We start from the raw sequence: 23,934 nt of genomic DNA on the forward strand, positions 1-23,934 counted from the left end.
ATTAGATGATGCAGAAACAGCTGTCGTGCCTGACTGCACAGTGTCTCAATGTCAGCAGTTCAAAGCACTGGAAGACTGAAGGGGAGGAAATCTGATAGGTCACTGGAACCCAATTCCAAGTCTGAAGGACGTTTCTTTCTTTCAACAATTGGGTTAAAAACATAACCATTACCTCCTCCACCTCTTTGCACATTCACACAAGAGTTAAGTATTTCATCATGAAAGATCATCGTGCCAAATAATGCACAGCATTAAAACAAAATCACAAGATGAAATAAGCAATAATGGTTGAAGAGGGCATGCTTGAAGTACACCCAAGTGGCAGCATGCATTCACCTCTCTTCTTAAATAGAACCCCTAGAGGTTCCAGTGTCACAGCACCCTTCATTAGTGCTCACTCCAGTCTGTAGCCTGTGCATCATTAGCAATATCAGAAATCAGAGCGTAAAGAAGGACCATTCTTCATCTGACTGCCTGACAGCAGTAAGTTCTACTGTGCTATGCACAGCCACATACACAAAAGACACAAGTGAGGGAGTACAAAGAAACTTACACATGCTGCAGTTTGACTGAATATATGCAGGACAAATTAAGGTGTAAGGTTGTGTTGAGCTACTCTGGGTTCTCTTTGTAGGTTAAAAACAGAAATAATTGAGAGTAAAGCTGTTGTTGTGACTACACACTGCATTGTAATGCAATTCCACTAAACTCTACTGCCCTCTATTGGTTCAAACACCGCTCTGAGAGCTTTACCTTTAATAACATTAGAGAGCCACATATCAGATGAAGCAGGAGAACATGCAGTCAATGGTAAAAAGCTAATCTCATTTTCAAAGTCGAATCCATCTTTTATTTATAGAAACTGTTCTAATGAATTATCTTGCATTTATTATTGAAGGAAAATATGCCCCACTAAAAATTAAAGGATCAATATCAAGGAAATCACGTGACAAATAAGAACATTGAAAGTATCTGCTTTCATAATGATTTGCATAAAGAGTAATGGGCAAATAAAAAGAAAGTTACCAAGCTGTCATCTAAACCTCAATTACACAAATGAATTTAACATCCATAAAACACTATGTGAAATACTAACAAGGTAAAAATTAAGCAATTCAATAATCTGCAGAAACCAAATGCTTTAAAGTTGCTGTTTGTTGGAAAGCTTTTTAACAAATTTTTTAAAGTATTCATTTCATTAGTGACTCACCACCCTTTGTTCAATCCTCCTAAAATCAACATCCTGAATAGTTACTACTCAATATTTTTCCAACAGCCTGATTATCTAATAAATGTACAACCTTACACCTACCATGAAAAAGTTAGAAGACATGCCAGTAAGTATTTTTTAACCTGTATGTGAGAAAACCAATGTGGCCAATATCGATATGGGATAGGTGTCTTGTTCTGATTATGATTTAAAGAGTGACATCTTTGATCTGTGTAACTGCAAGAAATCCTATTGTATCAATTATGTGGCAGCTTCAATGTAATACTTAATTTCACTGACACCCATCCCCCTCTCTTATTTCACGGCAACTTTAAAGCTCTTTTGGAAGAAGTACCTGTTTGTGGAAAAATTGTAGCAGTTTGTGACCTTTAATAGATTACTCTATGATTAAACACATTTAACACAATCCGTAGTCACACAACACCATGCAGATTATTCCAAAAAGTGTCTGGTAGTATGCATTTTGATAAAATCTTCACTTTTTGTGATTTCAGAATAAACTAATTATATAAATCCTTGCATGTGCTCACATTGACTAACAGTGAGAGCAAATGGGAGCATGAAAAGGCAGAAAAATGCATCTTCCCCCGGGCAGGATAACTGTCGCTGCTCAAACAATGTCTTCAGTGGGAAAAGGAAGTACCAGAGAGAGCTCCCTCTCTGCAACCTAATCATCTAGGCAATAAAATAATTTCCAAGGGGAAAGAATGCATAAGACAACTGTAAACTAAAACAGACAAATTCTTTTCCTGATTCTGTGAATGGAAGCATGTGGGTGACAAAAGCATTATCAATCGAGGTAGAGTATAGGTCAGTGATTAAGTAAGCCTTGATTCCAAACCAACAGCATTGAAAATATTCCATTAAAACAAGTGATTTGTCTTCTTGCTAATTAAACATGCAAAATATTTTCCTTAAACTGTAAGAAACTTGTTTCTATACCAAATTAACCAGATTGCTTCTGGCTCAAAAGAAATCTCTTGCTCAAAAGTTTTACATGTTTAACTGCTTCTGCAATTATAAGGGGGGGAAAGCAGAATTCTGACTCTGTTTAAAAAATACACAATGTATAAAATGCATTTTTTAAGAGATGTGGAAAATATATTTCAATTTGAAATAAAAACAGTGGTTGGACTGTGGAAAACACTCTCTTGAATGACATGCAGAAAATGCTTCCTTTTCACAGAATAGCCACAAAAACATTACAAAGTGTTTATGAGAAATATTTTTTTTCAGTAGCACAAACATCAAAGAGGAGAGGGCATTTGTTGACACTCATCTGGCTGAGGTTCAGCTTTCCACGCTGGTCAAATACAATACAGTGCAGGAATAAAGAGGTGTGTGCTGAAGCCTCAGGATTTCATTTTGCTCCCAATAACACGCAAGCATCAGATTGTCATCTGTCCCCTCTGTGAGCCAGATGCTTCCTTAGAGGGCAGTTGCACCTAACGTTTGCCATGCTCCTCCCACTCCCTTATCCTTGCTTTAATGGGCATTAAAATAGAACAAAAAAAAAGCTTGTAGATGGAAACAAAATACATACACAACATGCATAGATCTCTGTATTCATTCTTCTGTAAAATGTAAAAACAAGAAAGGCCAGCGTCCCTCAGGATGTTTCCAGTCTTTTTAATATAGAAATGGTGCCTCCACACATCTGAATCTCAAATTTCTTTTATCTTTTTTAAGTCACTATTTAGAAATACCCCAAATAATAGTGGATGTGTTAAGAGCTTGCTTTATTCTGAATATTGTACTTTCTGGCTGAGTGGCAGCATTGGACAAAGTCCCTAAGATGTTTCTCGGCTCTCTTTCAGAAGCTTCTCATGTGTCAGTAGCCATTGTTTGAGGTGATTTCCTCTTCCTCCCATGTAATTACCAATCTGTCCATTTGCGCAGATCACCCTGTGACAGGGCACAATAATTGGCACCTGAGATTAAGGCAAAAAATAATTATACAACTGTTAATTTTTTATTCATTAAAAGCATTACATCAGAACAATCATAAACCTTTCACAGAATTTTGCAAGTCTAAATTAATTAACATTTTAGGGATAAAGGATTCATAGGCCAAAGTTACAAAGCTGTGGAATAATTAGACGGAACCATAAACTGAAGGCAAAATAGCAGTTAAGAGAAGACAGAAATTATAGTGACAATTTAATTCCCCTTTTCAGTGTACTGGATTTATCATTATTTGTGTTATACTGGTTGGATCTAACAAAGTAGAGGAAAACCTTAAGAAATGATAATGATCCTTACAGTAAGAATATCAATAAATTGGAATTTGCTGTGATAGCCAGTATTTGCCATCACATGTCAGAAGTATTAAACCAGATGGCTAGCAGTGTCACATTCTCTATTACAGTCCTGATAATTTTCCATTAATGGTCACCATGACTATGACTGTAACACAACAAATCATTTGAAATTTTGAATTCACAGTAAATGACATTAAACTTTCACAGTTCATGAAAATAATCTGACAGGGGTAGCACCAGGCTGCAGCAGTTGGTTACGCTGCCCGACACTTCCAGGGACCCACAATTGGCCCCGACCTACTGCCTGTGCTGAGTGTGTGTGCTCTTTTTGTGACCAGCTGGGCTTCCTCTGGTTGCAACGGTTTCCTTTCCCACATCCCGAAGACGTGCTGGTTGGTTAATCAGCTACTGTAAATTACCTTTCAGTGGGTTAGTAACAGAAGGAGTCAAAGGGAAGCTGATGGGAATATGTGAGAGAGAGCAGGGTACAAGGAAATAAGACTGGGGGAATGGAATTACTGCTTTGGAAAATGGTATAGACACCAATAGGCCAATGGCTTCCTGTGTTATAGATATAAGATATAATCTTATTTGATGGAGAGTTTGCAAAACCTATCCACATTCCCTTAAATTGAATCTTGAAATGAAGTTTGTCTGAACAAGATAATATACAGTATAAAGTAATTGAAATGTTTTTTTCCAGATTCAATGGTCAAGAGCACGTCCAGATAAAATCATATGAACTCTGACAGTTGAGATCATTATATACCTTGACACAAAATGGAAACCTAATTCTTAGTAATTACACTATGTGGAATCTTGGATCCAACTTTACTTAACTGTGTTACATTTGTCCAGTATTTGCACATAAAGACTGACTGAATACATCTACGTTTTGTTTTAAGATTATATTTACTTCACAAAAAAACATGGCAATAGAGTCCTAGTCTGCATGCCAATTATTTTTATTCTTTATTTACTAATCTACAGAATATTGTTCATTGAGTTCAATGCCTTCATAATTGAAAGGAACTGTTGTTTTGGCATACAGTATTGTCTTTGTTAATGGGGAGCGGAGAGCAAGTTTATAAATCTGATGAGAGCAAAGGAAGTTGAGAATGGTGAGGAGTGGTATGGGACAGGTTGCAGAGAAGGAGTGCCAGGGTCAGAGTTTGCTGCCGGTGAAGACACACCCAGCCCTGAGACACCAGGCAAGGTCATTTGATTCCAAACAATTGGTTCGTTGATCATTGCAGAATGTCTCTTTGGTGCTTCCTGCTCCTTCCCCTTTTCCCAACCACGATTCCCCTCTCTCTGCCCCCTTCCCACTCTCAGTTCACAATAGAGACCCATATCAAAATTGGGTTTATCATCACTCATATGTCATGAAATTTGTTTTTTTTCAGTGGCAGCAATACAGTGCAATACGTAAAATTACAACAATACTGTGCAAAGGTCTTAGGTTCCCTAGCCCCCCCCCTCTCAAAGGTATATATACCAAAGACTTTTGCACAATACTGTATGAAACACAATGCATAACCTGATCAAAACATGCACTCGTGTTTCAAAGGAATCTGAAAATGCAGGTTACATTATTTTAAAGTATAGGAGGATTTACACATCTGATATATTGAAATTATCCCCCTCTGAATCAAAGTAACTACTAATTAAACAGCTGCTGGTAATAAACAGAAAGGCAGGCAATTACTATGTATAAAACCGCACATATACTCCTAATATACTTCTTTTCTGTCTTCCATTATGTTTTTTAAAAATTAACACATATTTTAAATAGCAACACTCTGCAGAGCTTCTTCCCTCTCTTCCATCACTTACGATCATTACCAGCTTCTTGGTATAGTTCCATTTTGTTGTGTAATAAAAATATTGTAAAAATAATGTTTGATTAATTCATTACAGGTTATACGTAAAAGTACGTGAACGTGAATGATATACGACATTATCCCACCACGTCATATGCGCAAACCTTGCTGAAGTGAAAACCAGACTCCTTTGTTTTTCTTTCAATTAGTTTTATGTTTTGGAGCTACAAAACATTAAAAAAATGGTGATGAGAAAGTTTTAAACAAGCTTAAGACGACTACCTACCTGTTGGAGCACAGCGAGATATTCGAGTCTAAGTGCAATGAGAAATGGTTGAGTAAAAAAGTAGTGCAGTATGTGCTTCTTCAGGAAGGGCCAGAGGTGGTCAAGTTAAAAAGAAGGCAGAAAATGGACAAATTCAAGGATTCATAAACAGTGAGTATTGGGTGATAATAATCATAAATAAAATAAAAGAGCAAAATGGCTAGCTTCTTTAGAAGGATAGGTGCGTTCGATTGCACGAGGGATAACTGGATATTGTCTACTGAATGAATTGAAAACATTTTAAAGCAAAGAGAGTAGCCAATGAGAAGAGAGTGTAAGTTTTACTGAGTGCATCGGGTGGACTACTACTACTACTACTAGGTCGACTCAGGCCTAGGGGGCCAGCGTCGGGCACAAAATTTGGGTGGAAGAGCATAAAATTTGCTTAGAAGTTTGACTACTCCATCCAAACTAGCCAAAATAAACTTTGCTGATATTGTGAATGTAACGCTGGTTAATCAGAACCAAAACCATTGATGATCACAGAACTATTTAGGTATCATAAGCGGAATCAAATAGAAGGGGACTCCTTTTCAGCACATGTGGCTGAATTGAAGATATTGTCTGAGCATTGTCAGTTCAGTGATGGGCTCAACAATGCACTGAGAGATTGTTTAGGTAGTGGAATGTTACAAGAAAACATTCAAAATGGCTCCTAACTGAAGTACAACTCACATTTAAAGAGCAGTTGAAATAGCTGTATCAATGGAAACAGTCATTGACGCAATTGATTGTCAGCGTGAACAAATTTGCAACATTTAAACAGAAACTTGCCTGTTTGAACAAATTGTGTTAGAGTTCTGGCAGGGGCTCACATACACCGGGCCAATACAGGTTTAAAGGCAAAACTTACAGAAAATGCTACAAGGTAGGACACATACAACAACATGTCTGGCAGACAAAAATAAATAGACTGCACAGGGAAGAGATAAAGATAAAAAGTCAAGTTGCAGTTTCAAAGAGCACTAACCTACATGCTGTTGATGAACAATCTGATAATGATAAAAGTAACACAGGATTGTATAGCCGTGAGAGCCTTGAAAACTCACAAAAGACAAATAGTATGGCTTACACCAGTAATGCATGGAAAATTAATTAAAATGGAATTGGACACTGGCTTGGCTGTTTCAGTGATTCCACAAAATGAGTTTGAACGGCGTTTCAAAGATACTGAACTGAAGCCTGCAGACATCCAACTAAGAACTTATACCAGAGAAAAGGTAACTCCTGTGGGAATGACATTTGTAATAGTGAGATACAACAACCAACAAGCCACATTGGGCTTGTATGTGGTAAAAACAGAAGGGATAGCATTGTGGGGTCATGATTGGCCGAGACAACTACAATTTGATTGGAGATCCAATCCATCCATCATTTGCATGCCACTTCCCTGACAATACAGTCAACTGAAGGCGAATTAAGAAAGGTACTAGATGATGCCACAGCAGTGTTCAAGAATGGTTTAGAAAACTCAAAACATATCAAGGATAAAATAGTGTTAAATGAAAATGTTGCAATCAGATTTTACACAGTCCATCCAATTCTTTATACAATCCATGGATAAAGTAGCCAGTGCGCTAGATCACATGGAGGCTGAAGGAATTTTTTCCAAGGTTGAGTGGAGCCCTTAGGCACTGTCAGTGGCCACAGTAGCCAAGAAGAATAGGTCTTTCAGGATCTGTGTTGATTTTAAGATCACCATCAACCCAGTACTAAAAGTAGATCAATACCCCCTACCCAGGATTGAGAATATACTTGCAAACCTTTTTGGCGGAAAGCACTTCAGCAAACTGGACTTAGCTGATGCCTACCTATAGATGGAGATGGAAGAAGAGTCCAAAGTGTTTCTCAGCATCAACACTCATAAAAGGTTTTATCGCTATAATAGGCTTATATTTGGAGTAACATCTGCACCTGGACTTTGGCAGAAAGCTATGGACCAGGTGCTGCAAGGCTGGCCAGATACTCGGTGTTACCTGGATGATGTCATTGTTACCAGTAAGGATGAGAAGGAACATCTCCAAAATCTCAAGATAGTATTAGAAAGATTGTAAGATTATTGGCTCAAAGCATGGATACAAGAAGTGTGAATTCTTTAAACCATCACTTACTGTGGTCACACCATTGATGCACAAGATTTATACAAGTGTGCAGAGAAAATTCAAGCAGTGGTGGATACCCCTGGGCCAATGACGTGTCACAGTTGTGGCTCTTTTTAGGATTTGTCAGCTACTATTAGTAGGTTCCTGCCAAATCTGGTCACTGTGCTCCACCCCTTGAACTCATGATTACCGATCGGGAAGAAATGGCAGTGGACAAAGTGAGGTTGCTTTCCAAAAGTCAAAGGAAGTGGCAGTGTCGGACACTGTACTCACACATTTCTCAACCACTTTATGAAGTGAAGCTTGCCTGTGACGTCTTGGTTTATGGTATAGGTGCAGTTATGTCACATGTGATGAACGATGTAAGTAAACATCCCATAGCCTTTGTATCATGTTCCCTTAACACTGCAGAGAAAAATTATGCAGGCATAGACAGAGGGGCCTTGAGTCTGGTTTGGGGTGTAAAACATTTCAAACAGTACTTGTATGAGAGAGAGTTTACCCTCATTACACATCATCAACAACTAGTTTCCATTTTCAATCCACAGAAGTATGGCCCAACAGCAGCAGCACAAATGCATAGGTGGGCCCTGTTTCCTGAAGGACACAATTACAAGATTAAATTCAAGAGGACAACTAATCATGGGAAGGCTGATGGATTGTACCGTTTACCTCTGGAAAAGGAAATAACTGAAAAATTTACAGACAAAAACATTCCTCTTAACAAATTCTCCTTAATGTAAATCGAAAGTGTTCCTACTATGGCAGAGATTATCTAAAAAGAGAAACCAGAAAAGATCCCACACTATCTCTGGTCAACATAGTAACTCAAAATGGCTGGAATGTGCAGAAATTTCAGCTCCCCAATTTTTACCAGCACCAGGATGAACTTGCCTTTGTCGGAGGCTGCCTCATGTGGGGATTGAGAGTCAATGAAGCTGAGAGCTAAAGTGTTGAAGGAGCCATATGGTGGTCATCTAGGCGTGGTAAGATGAAAGCGTTGACTAGCGGCCTGCAATAGATCAGCAGATTAGCCAGCTTGCTATGAACTGTTTGGGATGCCGACAGGTCCAGAGTTCACAGAACCACTTCTGGCAGTCGCAGAGTCAACTCCTACAACCACCACAGAGAAGCCCTCAGAACGTGAGATTGTTTCACAGCCACAAGTCTTACCTGCCAAGCAGAGTAACCTCCCTTGTCAGGAAAGATGCTATCCGACAAGAGTACGAAAATCCTCCATTGCAATTAAATATTTAGGCTTGCATGGGTAATTTAAAATTTACTATGCTGTGGATGTCTGTATATAGCAGTTGCATTTTAGAGTATTATATATGTGTGTGTGTGTGTGTGTGTGTGTGTAAGTAAGTTGAGATGCATTCTATGTTGAGTTGGAATTCATAGCTATGCAGGGTGTGTTGTGTATTTGATGTTGTCTGATTAAGCATTCTTTGTTTGTTTAAATAATTCATTGTGGGTTATGTGTAAAAATACATGAGTGGCATAGGTCATTATGTCACCACATCATACGTGCACACCTCACAAAAGTAAAAGTGAAATCTAATGTACATGCATTCTGGACTCTCTTGTTTTTCTTTCAATTAGTTTTAAGTTTTGCAAAATAAATTTCTAGAGTAGAATTGGTGAGAGTGAATGAAGCTGCATTTTTTAGTGATAATTACACCTGCATGCTGGCACAGTTTCACTTTCTGGAACTAGACCAGATAAACGGATATTTCAATCTTAGTTAAAGAACAACAACCAAAAATAAGGTTTACCCTGAGATACTGAGAACTTGTTTTTGACTATACTTCTAGTTTGAGAAACCAAATGTATTCAAACTGGGCTGGTTTTAAGTAATTGACTAATAGAACCATCTCCGAAGTAGATTAGGAGACACTTCACCGAGCACCTACGTTCAACCTGCCGGAAAAAGGTGGATCTCCCAGTGGCCACCCATTTTAATTCTACTTTCCATTCCCATTCCAACTTGTCAGTCCCTGGCCTTCTCTAGTGCCACAATGAGGCCACACTCAGGTTGGAGGAACAACAAGAACATTGATTTCTCGAACTTCTGTTAATGGCCCCAACTCCTTCACCATTTCCCATTCCCATTTCACTCTCTCACTATATCCCCTTATCTGCCCATCACGTCCTTCTGATGCTCCTCCCCCTTCCCTTTCTTCCATGGCCTTCTGTCCTCTCCTATCAGATTCCCCCTCATACAGCCTTTTATCTCTTTCAGTAATTGACTTCCTAGCTCTTTACTTCACCACTGCCCATCTCCCAGTCTCACCTATCACCTACTACCTTGTATTTCTTCCCCTCCTCCCCCCAACTTCTTATTCTGACTTCTTATCTTTTTTCTCCAGTCTTGATGAAGGGTTCGGCCCGAAATGCCGACTATTTACTCTTTTCCATAGATGCTGCCTGGCCTGCCAAGATCCTCTGGTATTTTGTGCGTGTTGCTTAGATTTCCAGCATCTGCAGATTTTCTCTTGTTTCCAGTTACTCTTTCCTGTTTAGTTGTTTGCACTGTAGCTTATTTTGTTCACAAAGAAGGTAAAAACTAAGCTACAGCACAGAAATGTTAATCAAAATGACATGTAGGTTTACATCTACATATGTACTTTAATTCCTACCTAGTAAAGCAGACAATTGTAAAGCAATTATACTGGACATGAACCAAACCTGCAAGTGGAGCAGCTGTGGGACAGAGAATTCAGTCCAATAAACGTCAGCATGATTTCTAAATCAGTTTGGAATCTGAGTTCAAATCCAGGATTCTGAGCTGATTTTTAAATCATGCTAAAGTTTGAGATTGGTCATGCATTGCAAATCAATTTCTACCTTAAAGCAATTCAAAAGTACTTCTAAAAAAATGTACTCCTGTTTTAATTGTAACTGAAAATGCATAAATACACTTCGAAAGTACTTAATTGACAGGTACAAACCTGGCATTGTCTGAAGCTATGGATGGGGTAGTGCATTTGCTTTTCTTTTCTGGTAGAGTATGCGCAGTGAGCGAAGTTCAATATGTAAACACGAGATGCTGGGAATCCAAAGCAACTCCCCCAGAATGCTGGAGGAACTCAGCAGGTCGGGCAGCATTGACTGCATGTCCATGAATAAGCAGCTGACGTTTCAGGCTGAGAAGAAGGGTCTTGGTCCGAAACGATGACTTTTTATTCAGGTTCATAAATGCTGCCTGACCTGCTGAGTTCCTCCAGCATCTTGTGTGTGTTGATTTGAAAGTTCAATATACTGATTTTCCAATTGGTGAAAGTCACCAATTAGTTACTTCAGATCTGAGGTAAGATAAGTTTCTTTTAAATGTTGGCTTTTATTTTCCTTTCAAGAAACAAAGCAGAATTTGCCTCAAGAGATTTAGAATACAAAACAGATTTAGAATACAAAACTCAGTATAAAAAGAGGGAAAAGATTAGCACAATGTATGTTTATATTTATAGTCAAAGTTTGCTTGCAGTAAAACTGGATATCATAGAAAGGCAGAGAAATACTCATATCTAGCAAATCTTATTATAATCACAACTTTGATGTTATCAGCTTGTGGTCAAAAATAAGTCTTGAATTTTAAAAAGCCAATTTTAAAACAATATGACACATTTCTATTGTGAGAATACAACAACAAAAAATAACAAAATATCTTTGTGAGTTTCATGTCTAACCCCATAATTTAAAAAAAAGGGACAAGTGGAAACAGTAAAGTGCAAACCGATTGGCCTGAATTTAGTTGTAAGAAAAATGCCAGAAGCTATTCTTTAGGAAGTGGCAACAGAACACTCAGAAAATAGCTAACTGGAAGGTGATAGGTGAAGCCAGGTGGGTAGGAAAGATAAAGGGTGGGAAAGATAAAGGACAGGGGAAGAAGGACTCTGATAGGAGAGGAGAGTAGACCGTAGGAGAAAGGGAAGGAGGAAGGGACTCAGAGGGAGGTGATAGGCAAGTGAGAAAAGACGCCAGAGTGGGGAATAGAGGAAGAGGGAAAGGGGAGGGAAAAAGTTTTTTTTACTGGAAGGAGAAACTGCTTTCACGCCATCAAGTTGGAGGCTACCCATATGGAATATAATGTGTTGCTCATCCACCCTGAGGGTGGCCTTATCTTGGCACAAGAGGAGGCCATGGACTGACATGTCGGAACGGGAATGCACAAGGACGGGTGTCGATGCAGCCAGACAGACAAAGTAGATTTGATATATAAAAAATATCAGAAAAACATTATCACAGATTCTTACCAAAATGCTGAGTGCATACACCATATTAAGTTTATACTTCACATTAAGGCGTCCCTGGCTTTCCAGTAAAAGATACGATATTCCCAAATACAAAATAATATTCCCTACTGCATCAGCATGAAATTTCTATTTCAGATGTGAACCGTTCCACTGCCCTGTTCATCTGAGACTGCCATTTTAGTGATAACCAGTGTTAAATTATGAGCAGTTTAATGCCATGGACTCACATCATTAGGAATCAGGTTGGGAATGACTCAATGACAGTCGAATCAAAGGACAAAGGATCCTTGTAGCCTGAAGATAGATTTATACCCAGGTCCCAGAGGTGAAAGCATAATGTAGCAACTCTTTATCCCACATATTCTCTTCATTATAATTTTTAAGAGCATTCATTCCAGTTTGTTTTTTTTTGTGCAAGATGACCTTGAACTGACTCTGTCTTCATGGGAAGGCTGAAATAATAAAAATGCTTGCCAATAGTCAAATTGCCATGCATGTGAAATTTCTGAATTGATATGAAGGGCAAATGGATGCCTTTCTCTTTCTATATTGTCCAAAATCATAACAAAGAATAAAGGATGGTACATAAATGAACTGAGTCTGCGAGGAGATGGAGAGCCATAGTCAAATCTGATCTTCATTTCCACAAATACTTCTTATACTTAACATAATTAAAGTACCTCCATCACAGTTTTATGGGAAACAGATGATGTTTGAATATTTGGCATAATAACACAGCCTTCATGCACCAAGACGTGCTGAGTACAGCTCTCATTCAGGTAACTGTGAAACAAATCGCTCAAATGTCCCCTGCTTGTGTGGACCAAAGCCCCAGAAGTAATAGGCAGGAAAATATTCGTGTTAAATGCCATTCCATATGCCCAAGCTCCTCTGTGCAATAGCACATCAGATGCACAAGGACTTAGAAGAAAAGACACAGATTTCACTGCAGTAAGCCTCAGTTTTTCTTTTCACTTTCCATTGTGTACCTCACAGAATTGTGGTGTAATATGATTTAATTTCAAGATCAATCCTATATAATAAAGTCTAGTGACACACATTGAACCATTAGGAACTACAGGTGGGTCTCCAGATCATGACAGGGTTCAGTTTCTGAGAACTGTTCGTAAGTCAAAAATGAACAGCTCCACCCAGCCCCTGATTGTTGTGGCTCACGGGTGACTTGGTGAGAAGAAGGCACACAGAAATGCAACAGGCAATAAATGCATCCCCATCCGTCCCACGGATATCCTAAACGCTCATTCACATGAAAGGGGTGTCCATCAATCAGATATTCATATCCCGGAGAGGGCCTGTAGTGTGCTTAAATCATAATATGAAATGATATTGTGTTAGTTGGAATGATTGCGCCATTGACAATATTGTCATTGGGCCAGAATGAAATGAAATGTGAAGTTTATCATACTAGGTGCTTCTAACGCAATGCATCACAAAGCCTATCATGATGACTTCAGCTTTCAAATTTGGAGCAGCAAGAGTTAACTATATGTTTACTAAGGTGCAATGCAACTCAGCATTTGCCCTGTTCACTGTTTTGGTAAGTTTACAAAGATAAATTAAGGGAAAACAATCAATTCTTCAACCAATCCAAATGTGGAAGAAATCCTATTTTACTTTTAAGATTTTAGACCTTCAGATCATAAAATATAGGAGGAGAATTTGGCCATTAGGGCTCGTCGAGCCTGTTCCACCATTTGACCAAGGCTGCTTTATTCTTCCTCTCAACCCCATTCTCTCTCATTCTCCCCGTAACCTTTGGTGCCCATACTAATCAGGAACCTACCAAATTCCACTTTAAATATACTCAGCGGCTCGGCCTCTACAACCATCTGTGGCAATAAATTCTACAGATTTACCACCCTCTAGCTAAAGATGTTCTTTGTCTTCTGTGTTATAAAGGGACATCCTTCTATTCTAAGGTTGTACCATCTGTTCCTAGACTCTCTCATTATTGTAAATATCCTCTCCATGTTCACTCTATCCAGGCCTTTCAACATTCGATAGGTTTCAATGAGATCTCCCCTCATTCTTCTAAACTCCAGCAAATACAGGTCCAGAGTCATCAAATGCTCCTTATATAATAGCCCATTCATTCTTAGAATCATTCTCGTAGACCTCCTCTGCATTCTCTCCGATGCCAACACTGCATATGTCTTCCTTATGACCGAATCAACTGACAAGTCAACCCTTAGGGAATCCTGCAGTAGGAATCCCAAGACCCTTTGCACCTCCGATTTCTGAATTCACTATTTGTTTAGAAAATAACGTTTGCCTTTATTCCTCCTGTAATGCCCTGGTTTACATTTTTACTGCTATGCTGTAGGTATTTCATTTTAGTAGTTCTGTAAGAGCAGTCTGTTCTGCTTTCAGCCTGCTTCGGTTTGAGCTGTGATGAGGGCTTTGTTGTTCAACTTTGGAATGTGGTGTCAGCCCGTCAGGATGGTGGAATTCAGAGAAGGTTCTAAAGAACGCTGGGCGGAGTGTTTTTATGAGGGTCACTAGCATGGATTGAGGTCTTTGTTGGCAGGAGCTAGGAGAAGACAGGAGGGAAGATGGCTGAGGATACTGTCCCTAAAGCACAAGGCGTTCAGTACAGATGGAAGGCTTCAGGGAGGAGGGACCAATGCTCCCGTGGGAGAGCCCGTTCGTTCCAGATGGATTTCGAGCGACATTCGGAAGGTGCAGTGTGTACATCAAAAACAACAGCTTCTAGAAGATTTGAGCTCCACTGTGCACATGTGATTGTTTAGGTATAATGGGCCCTTTTATTCTTTTTCTTTCTTTCCTTTAGTAACTAGCTGCTTAAGTTAACATTCTTAAGTATACTTCTTTATAATTGTATGCAGTGTATGATCTGTTATTTCTTGCCAGCGGCAGTAAGTCACACAGCATTTACACAAACCATGGTTTGGGTGGGCGAGACATCCCAATCTCATGGATTTGGCAGGACCAAGGTTGTGTACACCCTAGACGTTCGAAGCCCGAGAAAGGTGGGTTTCTTGCTGCGGAGTCCAGTGGCTGTTAGTGAGGGGCTAATGAACATTAAAAAAGGGTTTCACTTTTACCAAAGTGTATGATCATACACCTTCTCTACACTATATTCCATCTCTCAGTTCTTTGCCCAATCTCCTAATCTGGCCAAGTCCTTCTGCAGACACCCTATCCTTCAACAATACCTGCTCCTCACCTATCATCCAAAATCATGGCCAGAAAGCCATCAATTCCATCATCCAGATTATTAGTATATAATGTGAAAAGTAGTGCATATTTCACCGAACCCTGTGAAATACCACTAGTCACTGGCAGCCAACCAGAAAAAGCCTCCTTTATTCCCATTCTTTGCTTTCTGCTAGTCAGCCAATTTTCTATCCTTCCCATCTTGTTTAGCAGCCTTATATGTGCAGCACCTTATCAATGGCCTTCTAAAAATCCAAGTAAACAACATCCTCCTTAGGGTTCCTTTACCTCAAGCTTCCGAATGAAATCTGGTTCATTGCACAGCTCCCAAACCAGAATGGACTTTTCCCTAGTGCGCTCAGCCACAAGCTGCTCTAAAAAGCCATCTCGTATGCCTTCTACAAATTCCTTCTCTTAGGATCCAGTACTAACCTGATTTTCCCAATCTACCTGCATATTAAATCCCCCATGACTATGACATTGCTCTTTTTACATGCCTTTACTATCTCCTGTTGTAGTTTGTATTCCACATCCTGGCTACTATTCAGAGGCCTGTATATAACTCCTATCAGTCTTCTTAGCCTTGAAATTTCTTAACTCCACCCTCAAAGATTATACAAATTTTGATCTTATGTAACTTCTTTTCATTGATTTGATTTCATTTTTTTACCAACAGAGTCACCCTACCCCCTTTGCCGAGCTGCCTGTCACTTTGATATGATGTGTATCTTTGGAAGTTTAACTCCCAGCTGTGATCTTCTTTCAACGGCATGAGAGTGCCATTCAGGAGGGTGAATCCATGTAAAGCATCAGGCCCAGACACTGTGTCTGGCTGAGTACTGAAAATCTGTACTAATCAACTGGTTAGAGTGTTCGTTGATATCCTTAACCTCTTCTTCGGGAGTTTGAGGTACTCACCTGCTTCAAGCAGGCTTCAATTATACCGGTGCCCAAGAGGGGCATGTTTAGTTTCCCTGAAAATGAGACCTCCAGACAAGATTGAGCTTAGGCACTGCACTGCACTGCAGGCTGGAGGTTTGGTGAGTGGATTGGTAACCAGTGAGGGGGTGGTGATGATGTTGGGAGGTGTCAAGGCAGGGTGACTGGGCGATCACCCAATTACCCTGCTGATTATTGACTTCAGAAGGAGGAAATCGGAAGTCCATGAGCCAGGTCTTATCAGTGGATCAGAGCTGTAGAGTGTCAGAAACTTTAAATTCCTCTGTGCTGTCATTTCAGAGGATCTGTCCTGGGCCCAGCACGTAAGGGCCATAACAAAGAAGGCAAAGCAGCACTTCTAAATTCTTAGAAGTTTGTGAAGATTCGACATGTCACCTAATGCACTTACAAACTTCTAAAGAAGTGCAGTGGAGAGTATACTGACTGGTTACATCATGACCTGGTATGGTAACACTAATGCCCCTGAATGGAGAACCCTACAAAAAGTAGTGTATACAACCCAACCCATCAATGGTAAAGCCCTCCCCACCAGTGAACACATCTACTACTCAGGCCTTACTCTCTTCTCGCTGCTGCCATTGGGAAGCAGGCACAGGAGCCTTAGGTCCCACATCACCAGGTTCAGGAACAGTTATTACCCCACGACCATCAGGCTCTTGAACCAGAAGGATAACTTCACTCACCACAACACTGAACACTGATTCCACAACCTACGGACTCACTTTCAAGGACTCTACAACTCACGTTCTCAATATTTGTAATTTACTTATTTATTATTATTACTACTATTTTCTCTATTCTCGTATTTGCATAATTTGTTGTCTTTTGCAGAAGTTGTTTTTCTGTCTTTGCTGTGTGCATCTTTCATTGATACTATTGTTTCTTTGTACTTACTGTGAATGCCCACAAGGAAACTAATCTACGGTGGTCTGAGGTGATATACGTGTACATTGAGAATCAAATTTACTTTGACTTTCCTTCTACTTTATCCATACTTTTCCAAGCTGTTGAAGCACGCCGCCGGCTATTTAGTGTAAAGCACCATCCACAACCTTAGTTATGCAATTCACCAGGACTCTTGTCCCAGCATGATTCAGGTGGAATAGCTACCCCCCATCCCCGCCAAATATTGGTACCAATATCCCAAACCCACTTTTCCCACACCAGTCCTTAACTTTTAACTCTGATCTTATTAACCCTGTGCCAATTTTCACATGGTTCAATTAACAATCCAGAGATTATATCTTTATCGTTCTGTGTTTTAATTTTGTCTCGAGCTACACAAACTCCCTCAGCAGAACTTCTTTCCTTGTTCTTCCTACATAGACCTCTACAACTGGATCGTTTCCCTTCCACTCCAAATTCCTCTGCAGGTCAGATGAAATGTCCTGATCCCAGGCAGAAGGCAGGTAAGATAGCCTTTGGGACTCTTGGTTCCTGTTGGGTCTCCACTCAGCCTTGTAACACATGAACAAGAGCAACACCTACGGTATGTCAGGTTGTCCTTTATTGACTACAGCTCAATGTTTAACACAATCGTTCCTTCAGTACTAATCAACAAGCTTCAAAACCTGGGCCTCTGCAACTAGTCCTTGACTTCGTCACCAGGTAACCATAGTCAGTGCAAACAAGAAATAACATCTCCTCTTCTCTGACAATCAATATTGCCACACCTCAGGGACCGAGCTACACCTGCTGCTCTACCCTTTTTACACTCATGACTGTGTAGCGAGGCAAAGCTCACCTAAAAATTTGTCTATGGCACAATTATTGACAGTGGAATCTCAGGTTGTGAGGAAAAGATGTACGGGAATGAGATAGATCGCCTAGTTGAATGGTGTTTCAACCATAACCTTGCACTCAGAGACACTAGCCAATTTCTAGATGTATTGTAGAGAGCATTCTGACTGGTTGCATCACATCTGGTATAGAGGTGCAAATGTATAGGATCTCAAAAAGCTATAGAGAGGGTTGTAAACTCCATCATGGACACCGGCTTCGAGGTTAAATTCAAAACGAGATGCCTCAAGAAGGCAGTATCCATTATTAAGGACCCTCACCATCCAAGACATACCTTCTTCTCATTACTACCATCACGGAGGAGGTACAGGTGCCTGAAGATGCACACTCAAAGTTTCAGGAACAGCTTCTTTCCCTCTGCCATCATATTTCTGAACAGTCCATGAATCTATGAATGCTATTTTTGCACTAATTTATATTACTGGTTGATACTTACGTTAATTTTTTTTAGGTATTACACTGTAGTGATACCTTAAAACAACTAATTTCACAATGTTTCAGTGATAATAAACCTGATTCTAATTCTCTCCCCCCTCTTAAATGGCTTCTTAAACCACAGTGCCACAGTTCTCATCCTTCCTTCAGCTTCCACTTCCTTCCTCACAGGGAACAAGAATCTCAGACCAGTTGGACATGCTCAAGGGCTGAGTTTTCTCTAGCACTAGCTCTTGGATCCCCTACCTGTCTCACGCTCAGTCACACCCTTTTAACCAAATTTGAAGAAGTTAACCTAATGGGTGCAACTACTCCTGAAAGACAGTCTCCAGATAAATCTCCCTCTCTGATGCTTCACTGTTTTTGAATTTCAGTGTTACTTACTAATTCACTTTGTTAACAGCATCTGCTTCATTGGGTGATTTGAGTCATAACGTGAATTTTATAAATTCATTAGTTAAAACCTCCTGCAATCATGAAAAAAGTTGTATTAAAACAGTTCAATTAAATAGGCATTACCGGGTCCTGAGAGAAAGTGTTGAGAAATATCTGTATGAATGCTTAGAGAAGACAAACTGATATCATTTGCTCTCATCACTGTCATTGGTGTTAATAATGGTTTCTATTCAAAGCGATGACAGATTGTACGAGGAACTGTAACCCTTGAACTTTCCTTCCTTTTCATGGAATTGTTTTTTTATCCTTAGCAGGCGCAGAGATTGTGCTGGGATGTGAGCTTTTTATATAGTCAAGAGATAAAATTTAATTGTACCAAATATATCCTATTATTTTGTCGTATTTCATTGTATAATTCACTTTTTTCACTTAATTTATATTTTGAATGCATTATAATAAATCCTCTAATGTATGACAGACAAGACTGCAACAATTTTCAAATCTCAAGACATATTATTTTCATAACTCCACTGTTTATTTTGGTGAACGATCGGGTACAAAATAAATTATATTATGGTAATTAAACAGTAATTTGGCGATTTAAATTACTTGCTTTATTTTGGCTCTTAGTTTTCTCTGTTAGCACATTGATTAATACAGTTGTGTAAAACTGCTTTGTGCACTGCTAAACATAGTCATTAAATCGTTTACTTTAAATGGGTAACAACTGTGTAAAAATTAAAATCCTTCCACTGGTCCAGAAGCTGGAATCATTGATTGCTTCTATCTGTGAAGTATGATTTCAGTTTGATTGATAACCTCTCTCTAGAACAGATTCATTGAATATTAAAATATTTATTGCTACACTAGCTCCAAGACTTCAATAGTTTTTTTAAACAAAGCTGGTACAAGTAGCCTATTGGCACAGCAGGATGGGTGGGTACACAGGCTGCACCTCTGAATTCATGACATAGTCAGCATACATCCCCTGCAGATCTATGAGAGAGCAGCATTAAGTAAAGATGAAATTGTTTCCCCTCAATTGAAGGAGATGACAACCTGCAGAAGGTGCTAGCAACCTGCACTGTTCTCAACTACAATCAGTATTTTGTTATGAGGCACTAGCAAGAACATTTTATACCTTTCAGATTGAAAAATCAAAACAGCATGAAAAATATTTTCAAAAAGACAGGAAAGTACATTTTGCATGAAGGAGTTACTACTGTGGTGTGTAATTTACATCAGGTGCAGATATATTACACGTTTCAGTTAAATGTTATACATCCTTTATTTTAAATGTTGAATCAGTGACAATTTTTCTCTCTCCCATTCCACTTTCTACTGTACATAATTGCCCTCCTCCTTTCCTCATCTGTTGGGCAAAATTTCACACATAAGGTCACTCGGTAGGATGGAAGAAAACAGACATTGAAATAAACTGAAGGGCTGAGAGTCGCAGGACACAGATTAAAAGGTATGTGACAAAGCTGAAACAAGGAGAAACTTTAACATGCAGTCTATGTAGACAACAATCGGAAATTCATTGCAAGGGCGTGTTGTAGTGTTCTAAATTTTGTAAAAATATTAGATGAAAGTCTGAACAATTCCAAGAGACACTTTAACTCTTTATGAGCTCCCAGCATGTAAGGTGTCTGTACAAGTTAAACACTACAGGTTTGTTAAGTGTTTGCTAATAGTGGTTGGATTCTTTCTTGGCCTCAAGGCACCAGTGGCATGGGAACAAAAGACCAAAGAGTTTATCAGCCTCTGCATGTCTGTCAATGCTTGTGCAATTCCGAAAGAAACCATGCTGAGTTTGTGGCATGAGAACAAAGGACCAAATAGTATGTTTCTGTGTGTCTTGCTATGCTTGTGGATTGAACCCCTATTATTGAGGCACCTTTTGCTTGGTTCTTGGAACTTCATTTGAAGGAATTATGATCATCTGTGTCTAGGATGGACCGAAGGCGATTTCATGAGTCAGAATTTGGAGATTTCCCCTGACAATAGTGACAATCAAGTCCTCCCATGACAGCAACAAACAATCAAGTGAAGACTACGAATCATGAGCCCGAAACAAGAGAAAATCTGCAGATGCTGGAAATCCGAGCTGATTGTGAGCCCTGAAATCTTTGTGGAAATATTTGTAACTTACTATGTGGTATTTAGTGTGGTTTATTTGTGCTTTTTATTTTATGATAATAAATTGGGCTTAAGTTATTTTATTGTGCACTTGTACTTTTTACCACATTTCCTAGACACTGGAATTGGCTTGGGTCTTTTGGGTCTGAACAACCCAGTCCATTACAAACGGAGGAGGAAGCAGATTCAAGTGGATGATCTGAAAAGGAAATCGCAAAGTAACTAAAGGGCAAAAATATACTTGGCTATGAAACGAGAGTGGGAGAATTAGATTTACAAATTTGCTACTCCTTTAAACAGAACCACATTCTCCTCTGAAGAATTGTTTATGGTCTGTTTCTTGGATTAACATTGAACAGTCTAAGCCAAAGCTGTGCAACAAGTTTCTGTGCTATAAATCTTATGGATAAAAATAAACTAATCAATAAGCTCCAAGGCCTTGGCCTCAATACCTCCTTGTGCAATTGGATCCTGGATTTCCTCATTTACAGACCACAGTCAGTTCAGATTGGCAACAAAATCTCTTCTACGGTCTCCATCAGCACAGGTGCACCACAGGGCTGTGTGCTTAGCCCCCTGCTGTACTTGCTTTACACCTATGACTATGTGGCTAAGCACAGCCCCAATGTCATATTCAATTGTTGTGGGCCAAATCAAAGGTGGCGATGAATCAACACACTGGAGGGAGACTGAAAGTTTGGTGAGTGGTGTCATAACAACAACCTCTCATTCAATGTCAGCAAAGCCAAGGAGAGGGAAATCAAAGGTCCATCAGCCAGTCCGCATCAGCGGATCCGAGGTGGAGAGGGATCGAAACTTTAAATTCCTGGGTGTTCCTATTTCAGAGGATCGGTCCTGAACCCAGCACACAAGTGCAATTGCGAGGCAGCACCTCTACTTCCTTAGGAGTCTGCGGAGATTCAGAATGACACCTAAAACTTTGACAAATTTCTTTAGAGTTGTAGTGGAAAGTATATTGACTGGTTGCATCACACCCTGGTATGGAAACACCAATGCCATTGAATGGAAAATCCAGCTAAAGGTAGTGGATTCAGCCCAGTTTATCCTTCCCAACCATTGAGTACATCCTCATGAAACACTATCAAAAGGAAAGCAGCATCCATCATCAGAGATCCCCACTACCCAGGTCATGCTCTCTTCTCACGGCTGCCATCGGCTAGAAGGTAAAAGAGCTTCAGGACTCGCACCATCAGGTTCAAGAACAGTTACTACCCCTCAACCATCAGGCTCTTGAATAAAAGGAGATAACTACACTCACTTGCCCCATCCTTGAAATGTTCCTACAACCAATGATCTCACTTTAAAGACTCCTTACCTCATTATCTCTTGTTCTCGTTATTTATTGCCATTTATTTATATTTGCATTTTGCATAGTCTTCTGCACCCTGGTTGATCTTTCTTTGACCCTGTTATAGCTGCTATTTTATGGACTTGCTGAGTATGCCCACAGGAAATTGAATCTCAGGGTTGTATATGGTAAATGTACTTTGATAATAAAATTTACTTTCAACTTTGAACTTCTGAAAAGTCAAAATATTGATGAAAGTTAATTCTTAATTTTTTGGTTGAAGTAATATTTTAACTACCAATAGCATAACACGTTAAATGTATTTTTCCCATTACAACTGTCCGATAAATCTGGTCAGATACACATATTCTTTTATGTGTTGTGAATTTCCAAAAGCATAGATTTGTCTTAGAAAAAAATAACATGAAGGAGCCTTTCAATCAATACCAGAATCCCTTAGATTCAGGTAACAGCTGAATATTCTCTCTAACTTTGCATTTTGTACTTCTGGCTAGAGCCCACCAGGGAAAGGACTTGTTTTCACTCCAGGCCTCATCAATACCTAAATCCTGGTGAACAAGTGACACTGAGAAGCTGTAATCAATAGCTCCCTGTGCGTTTTTTCTTCTGGTCAAATGGTTCAGCACTACTGACAGCCCTGACACTTAGAACATGATGCTAAATCTTTATCAACAGCCATCTAGGTGACTGGCAAAACAAGACGCTGGCGGTCATTAATGCTTGTGGCAATCTGTGAATAAACTAACTCCCCAATAAAGCTCTTGTTTAAAAAAAAGGTAAAGAAAAACTCTCTGTACCATGTATTGATTGTCTTTGAACTGTATTTAGTAAATCCTGTCAGTAGACTGACTGGTGCAGTGTTCACCAGTGGTGTCAAGCTCATTACTAGTTTTCGGCTTTAGACAGTGACCATTGCACTATGGCCAAGAGGCAACAGAGCGACATAATTGTACATATTCATATATCTACCTGTATTTCCACTATCAACCACCAGATTCACAATATAAATATATCCGCTTTCTATTTGACTTTGTGAACAGAGCTTTAAATACATGATAATCTTACTACTTTTCTTTTGGTCTTATTCGTTCAAAAATGTCAGGACCAGTATCCGATTCTACTGCATCACTTGAAATCAAATATGAGAACCTGGGGCAGCATGGTGGCATAGTTGTTAGCACAACACTGTACAGTACCAGTGACTCGGGTCCAATTCCCGCTGTCGTCTGCGAGACGACTGATGTTCTCCCCGTGACTGCACAGGCTTTCTCAGGGTGCTCCAGTTTCCTCCTTCATTCCAAAGATGTAGCAGTTGGTAAGTTAAGTGGTCAGTGTAAATTGTCCCATGATTAGGCTATAATTAAATTGGTGGATTGCTGGGCGGTGCAGCTTGAAGGGCTGGAGGGCCTGCACCACGCTGTATGTCAGTAAACAACTGGCTTAAAATAAGCCAATCGTAAATACAGTGTGGGGAATTTGGAGAGCCACAGACCTCCGCAACCCGGAAGGTCAAGGTTTGCAAGCACTACCTTCAAAGTCTCTCTAAGTCAGGGGCTCCTAACCTATTATGATAGGGGTCCATGGCATAAGAAATGTTTGGGAACCTCCGCTGTAAGTCATGAATTATCCTGACTCAGAAAGGTATTGCTGTTCCTTTTTTGCTGTTGGGTCAAAATAC

General features: G+C 39.6%; 1 protein-coding gene across 1 annotated transcript in view; it reads right to left on the bottom strand.

Moving 5' to 3' along the window:
* Nucleotides 1-522: 522 nt before the first annotated feature.
* The window catches only part of mgmt (O-6-methylguanine-DNA methyltransferase), a 418,441-nt gene continuing 395,029 nt past the window's right edge, over nt 523-23,934 (bottom strand). The window contains exon 7 of the mRNA XM_063071805.1: nt 523-3,162. Coding sequence (XP_062927875.1) covers nt 3,022-3,162 — 141 coding nt within the window. The 3' untranslated portion in view covers nt 523-3,021. The remainder of the gene's footprint in view (nt 3,163-23,934) is intronic.

The sequence above is a fragment of the Mobula hypostoma genome, chromosome 19 (assembly GCF_963921235.1).
Source record: "Mobula hypostoma chromosome 19, sMobHyp1.1, whole genome shotgun sequence".
Taxonomy (NCBI): Eukaryota; Metazoa; Chordata; class Chondrichthyes; order Myliobatiformes; family Myliobatidae; genus Mobula; species Mobula hypostoma.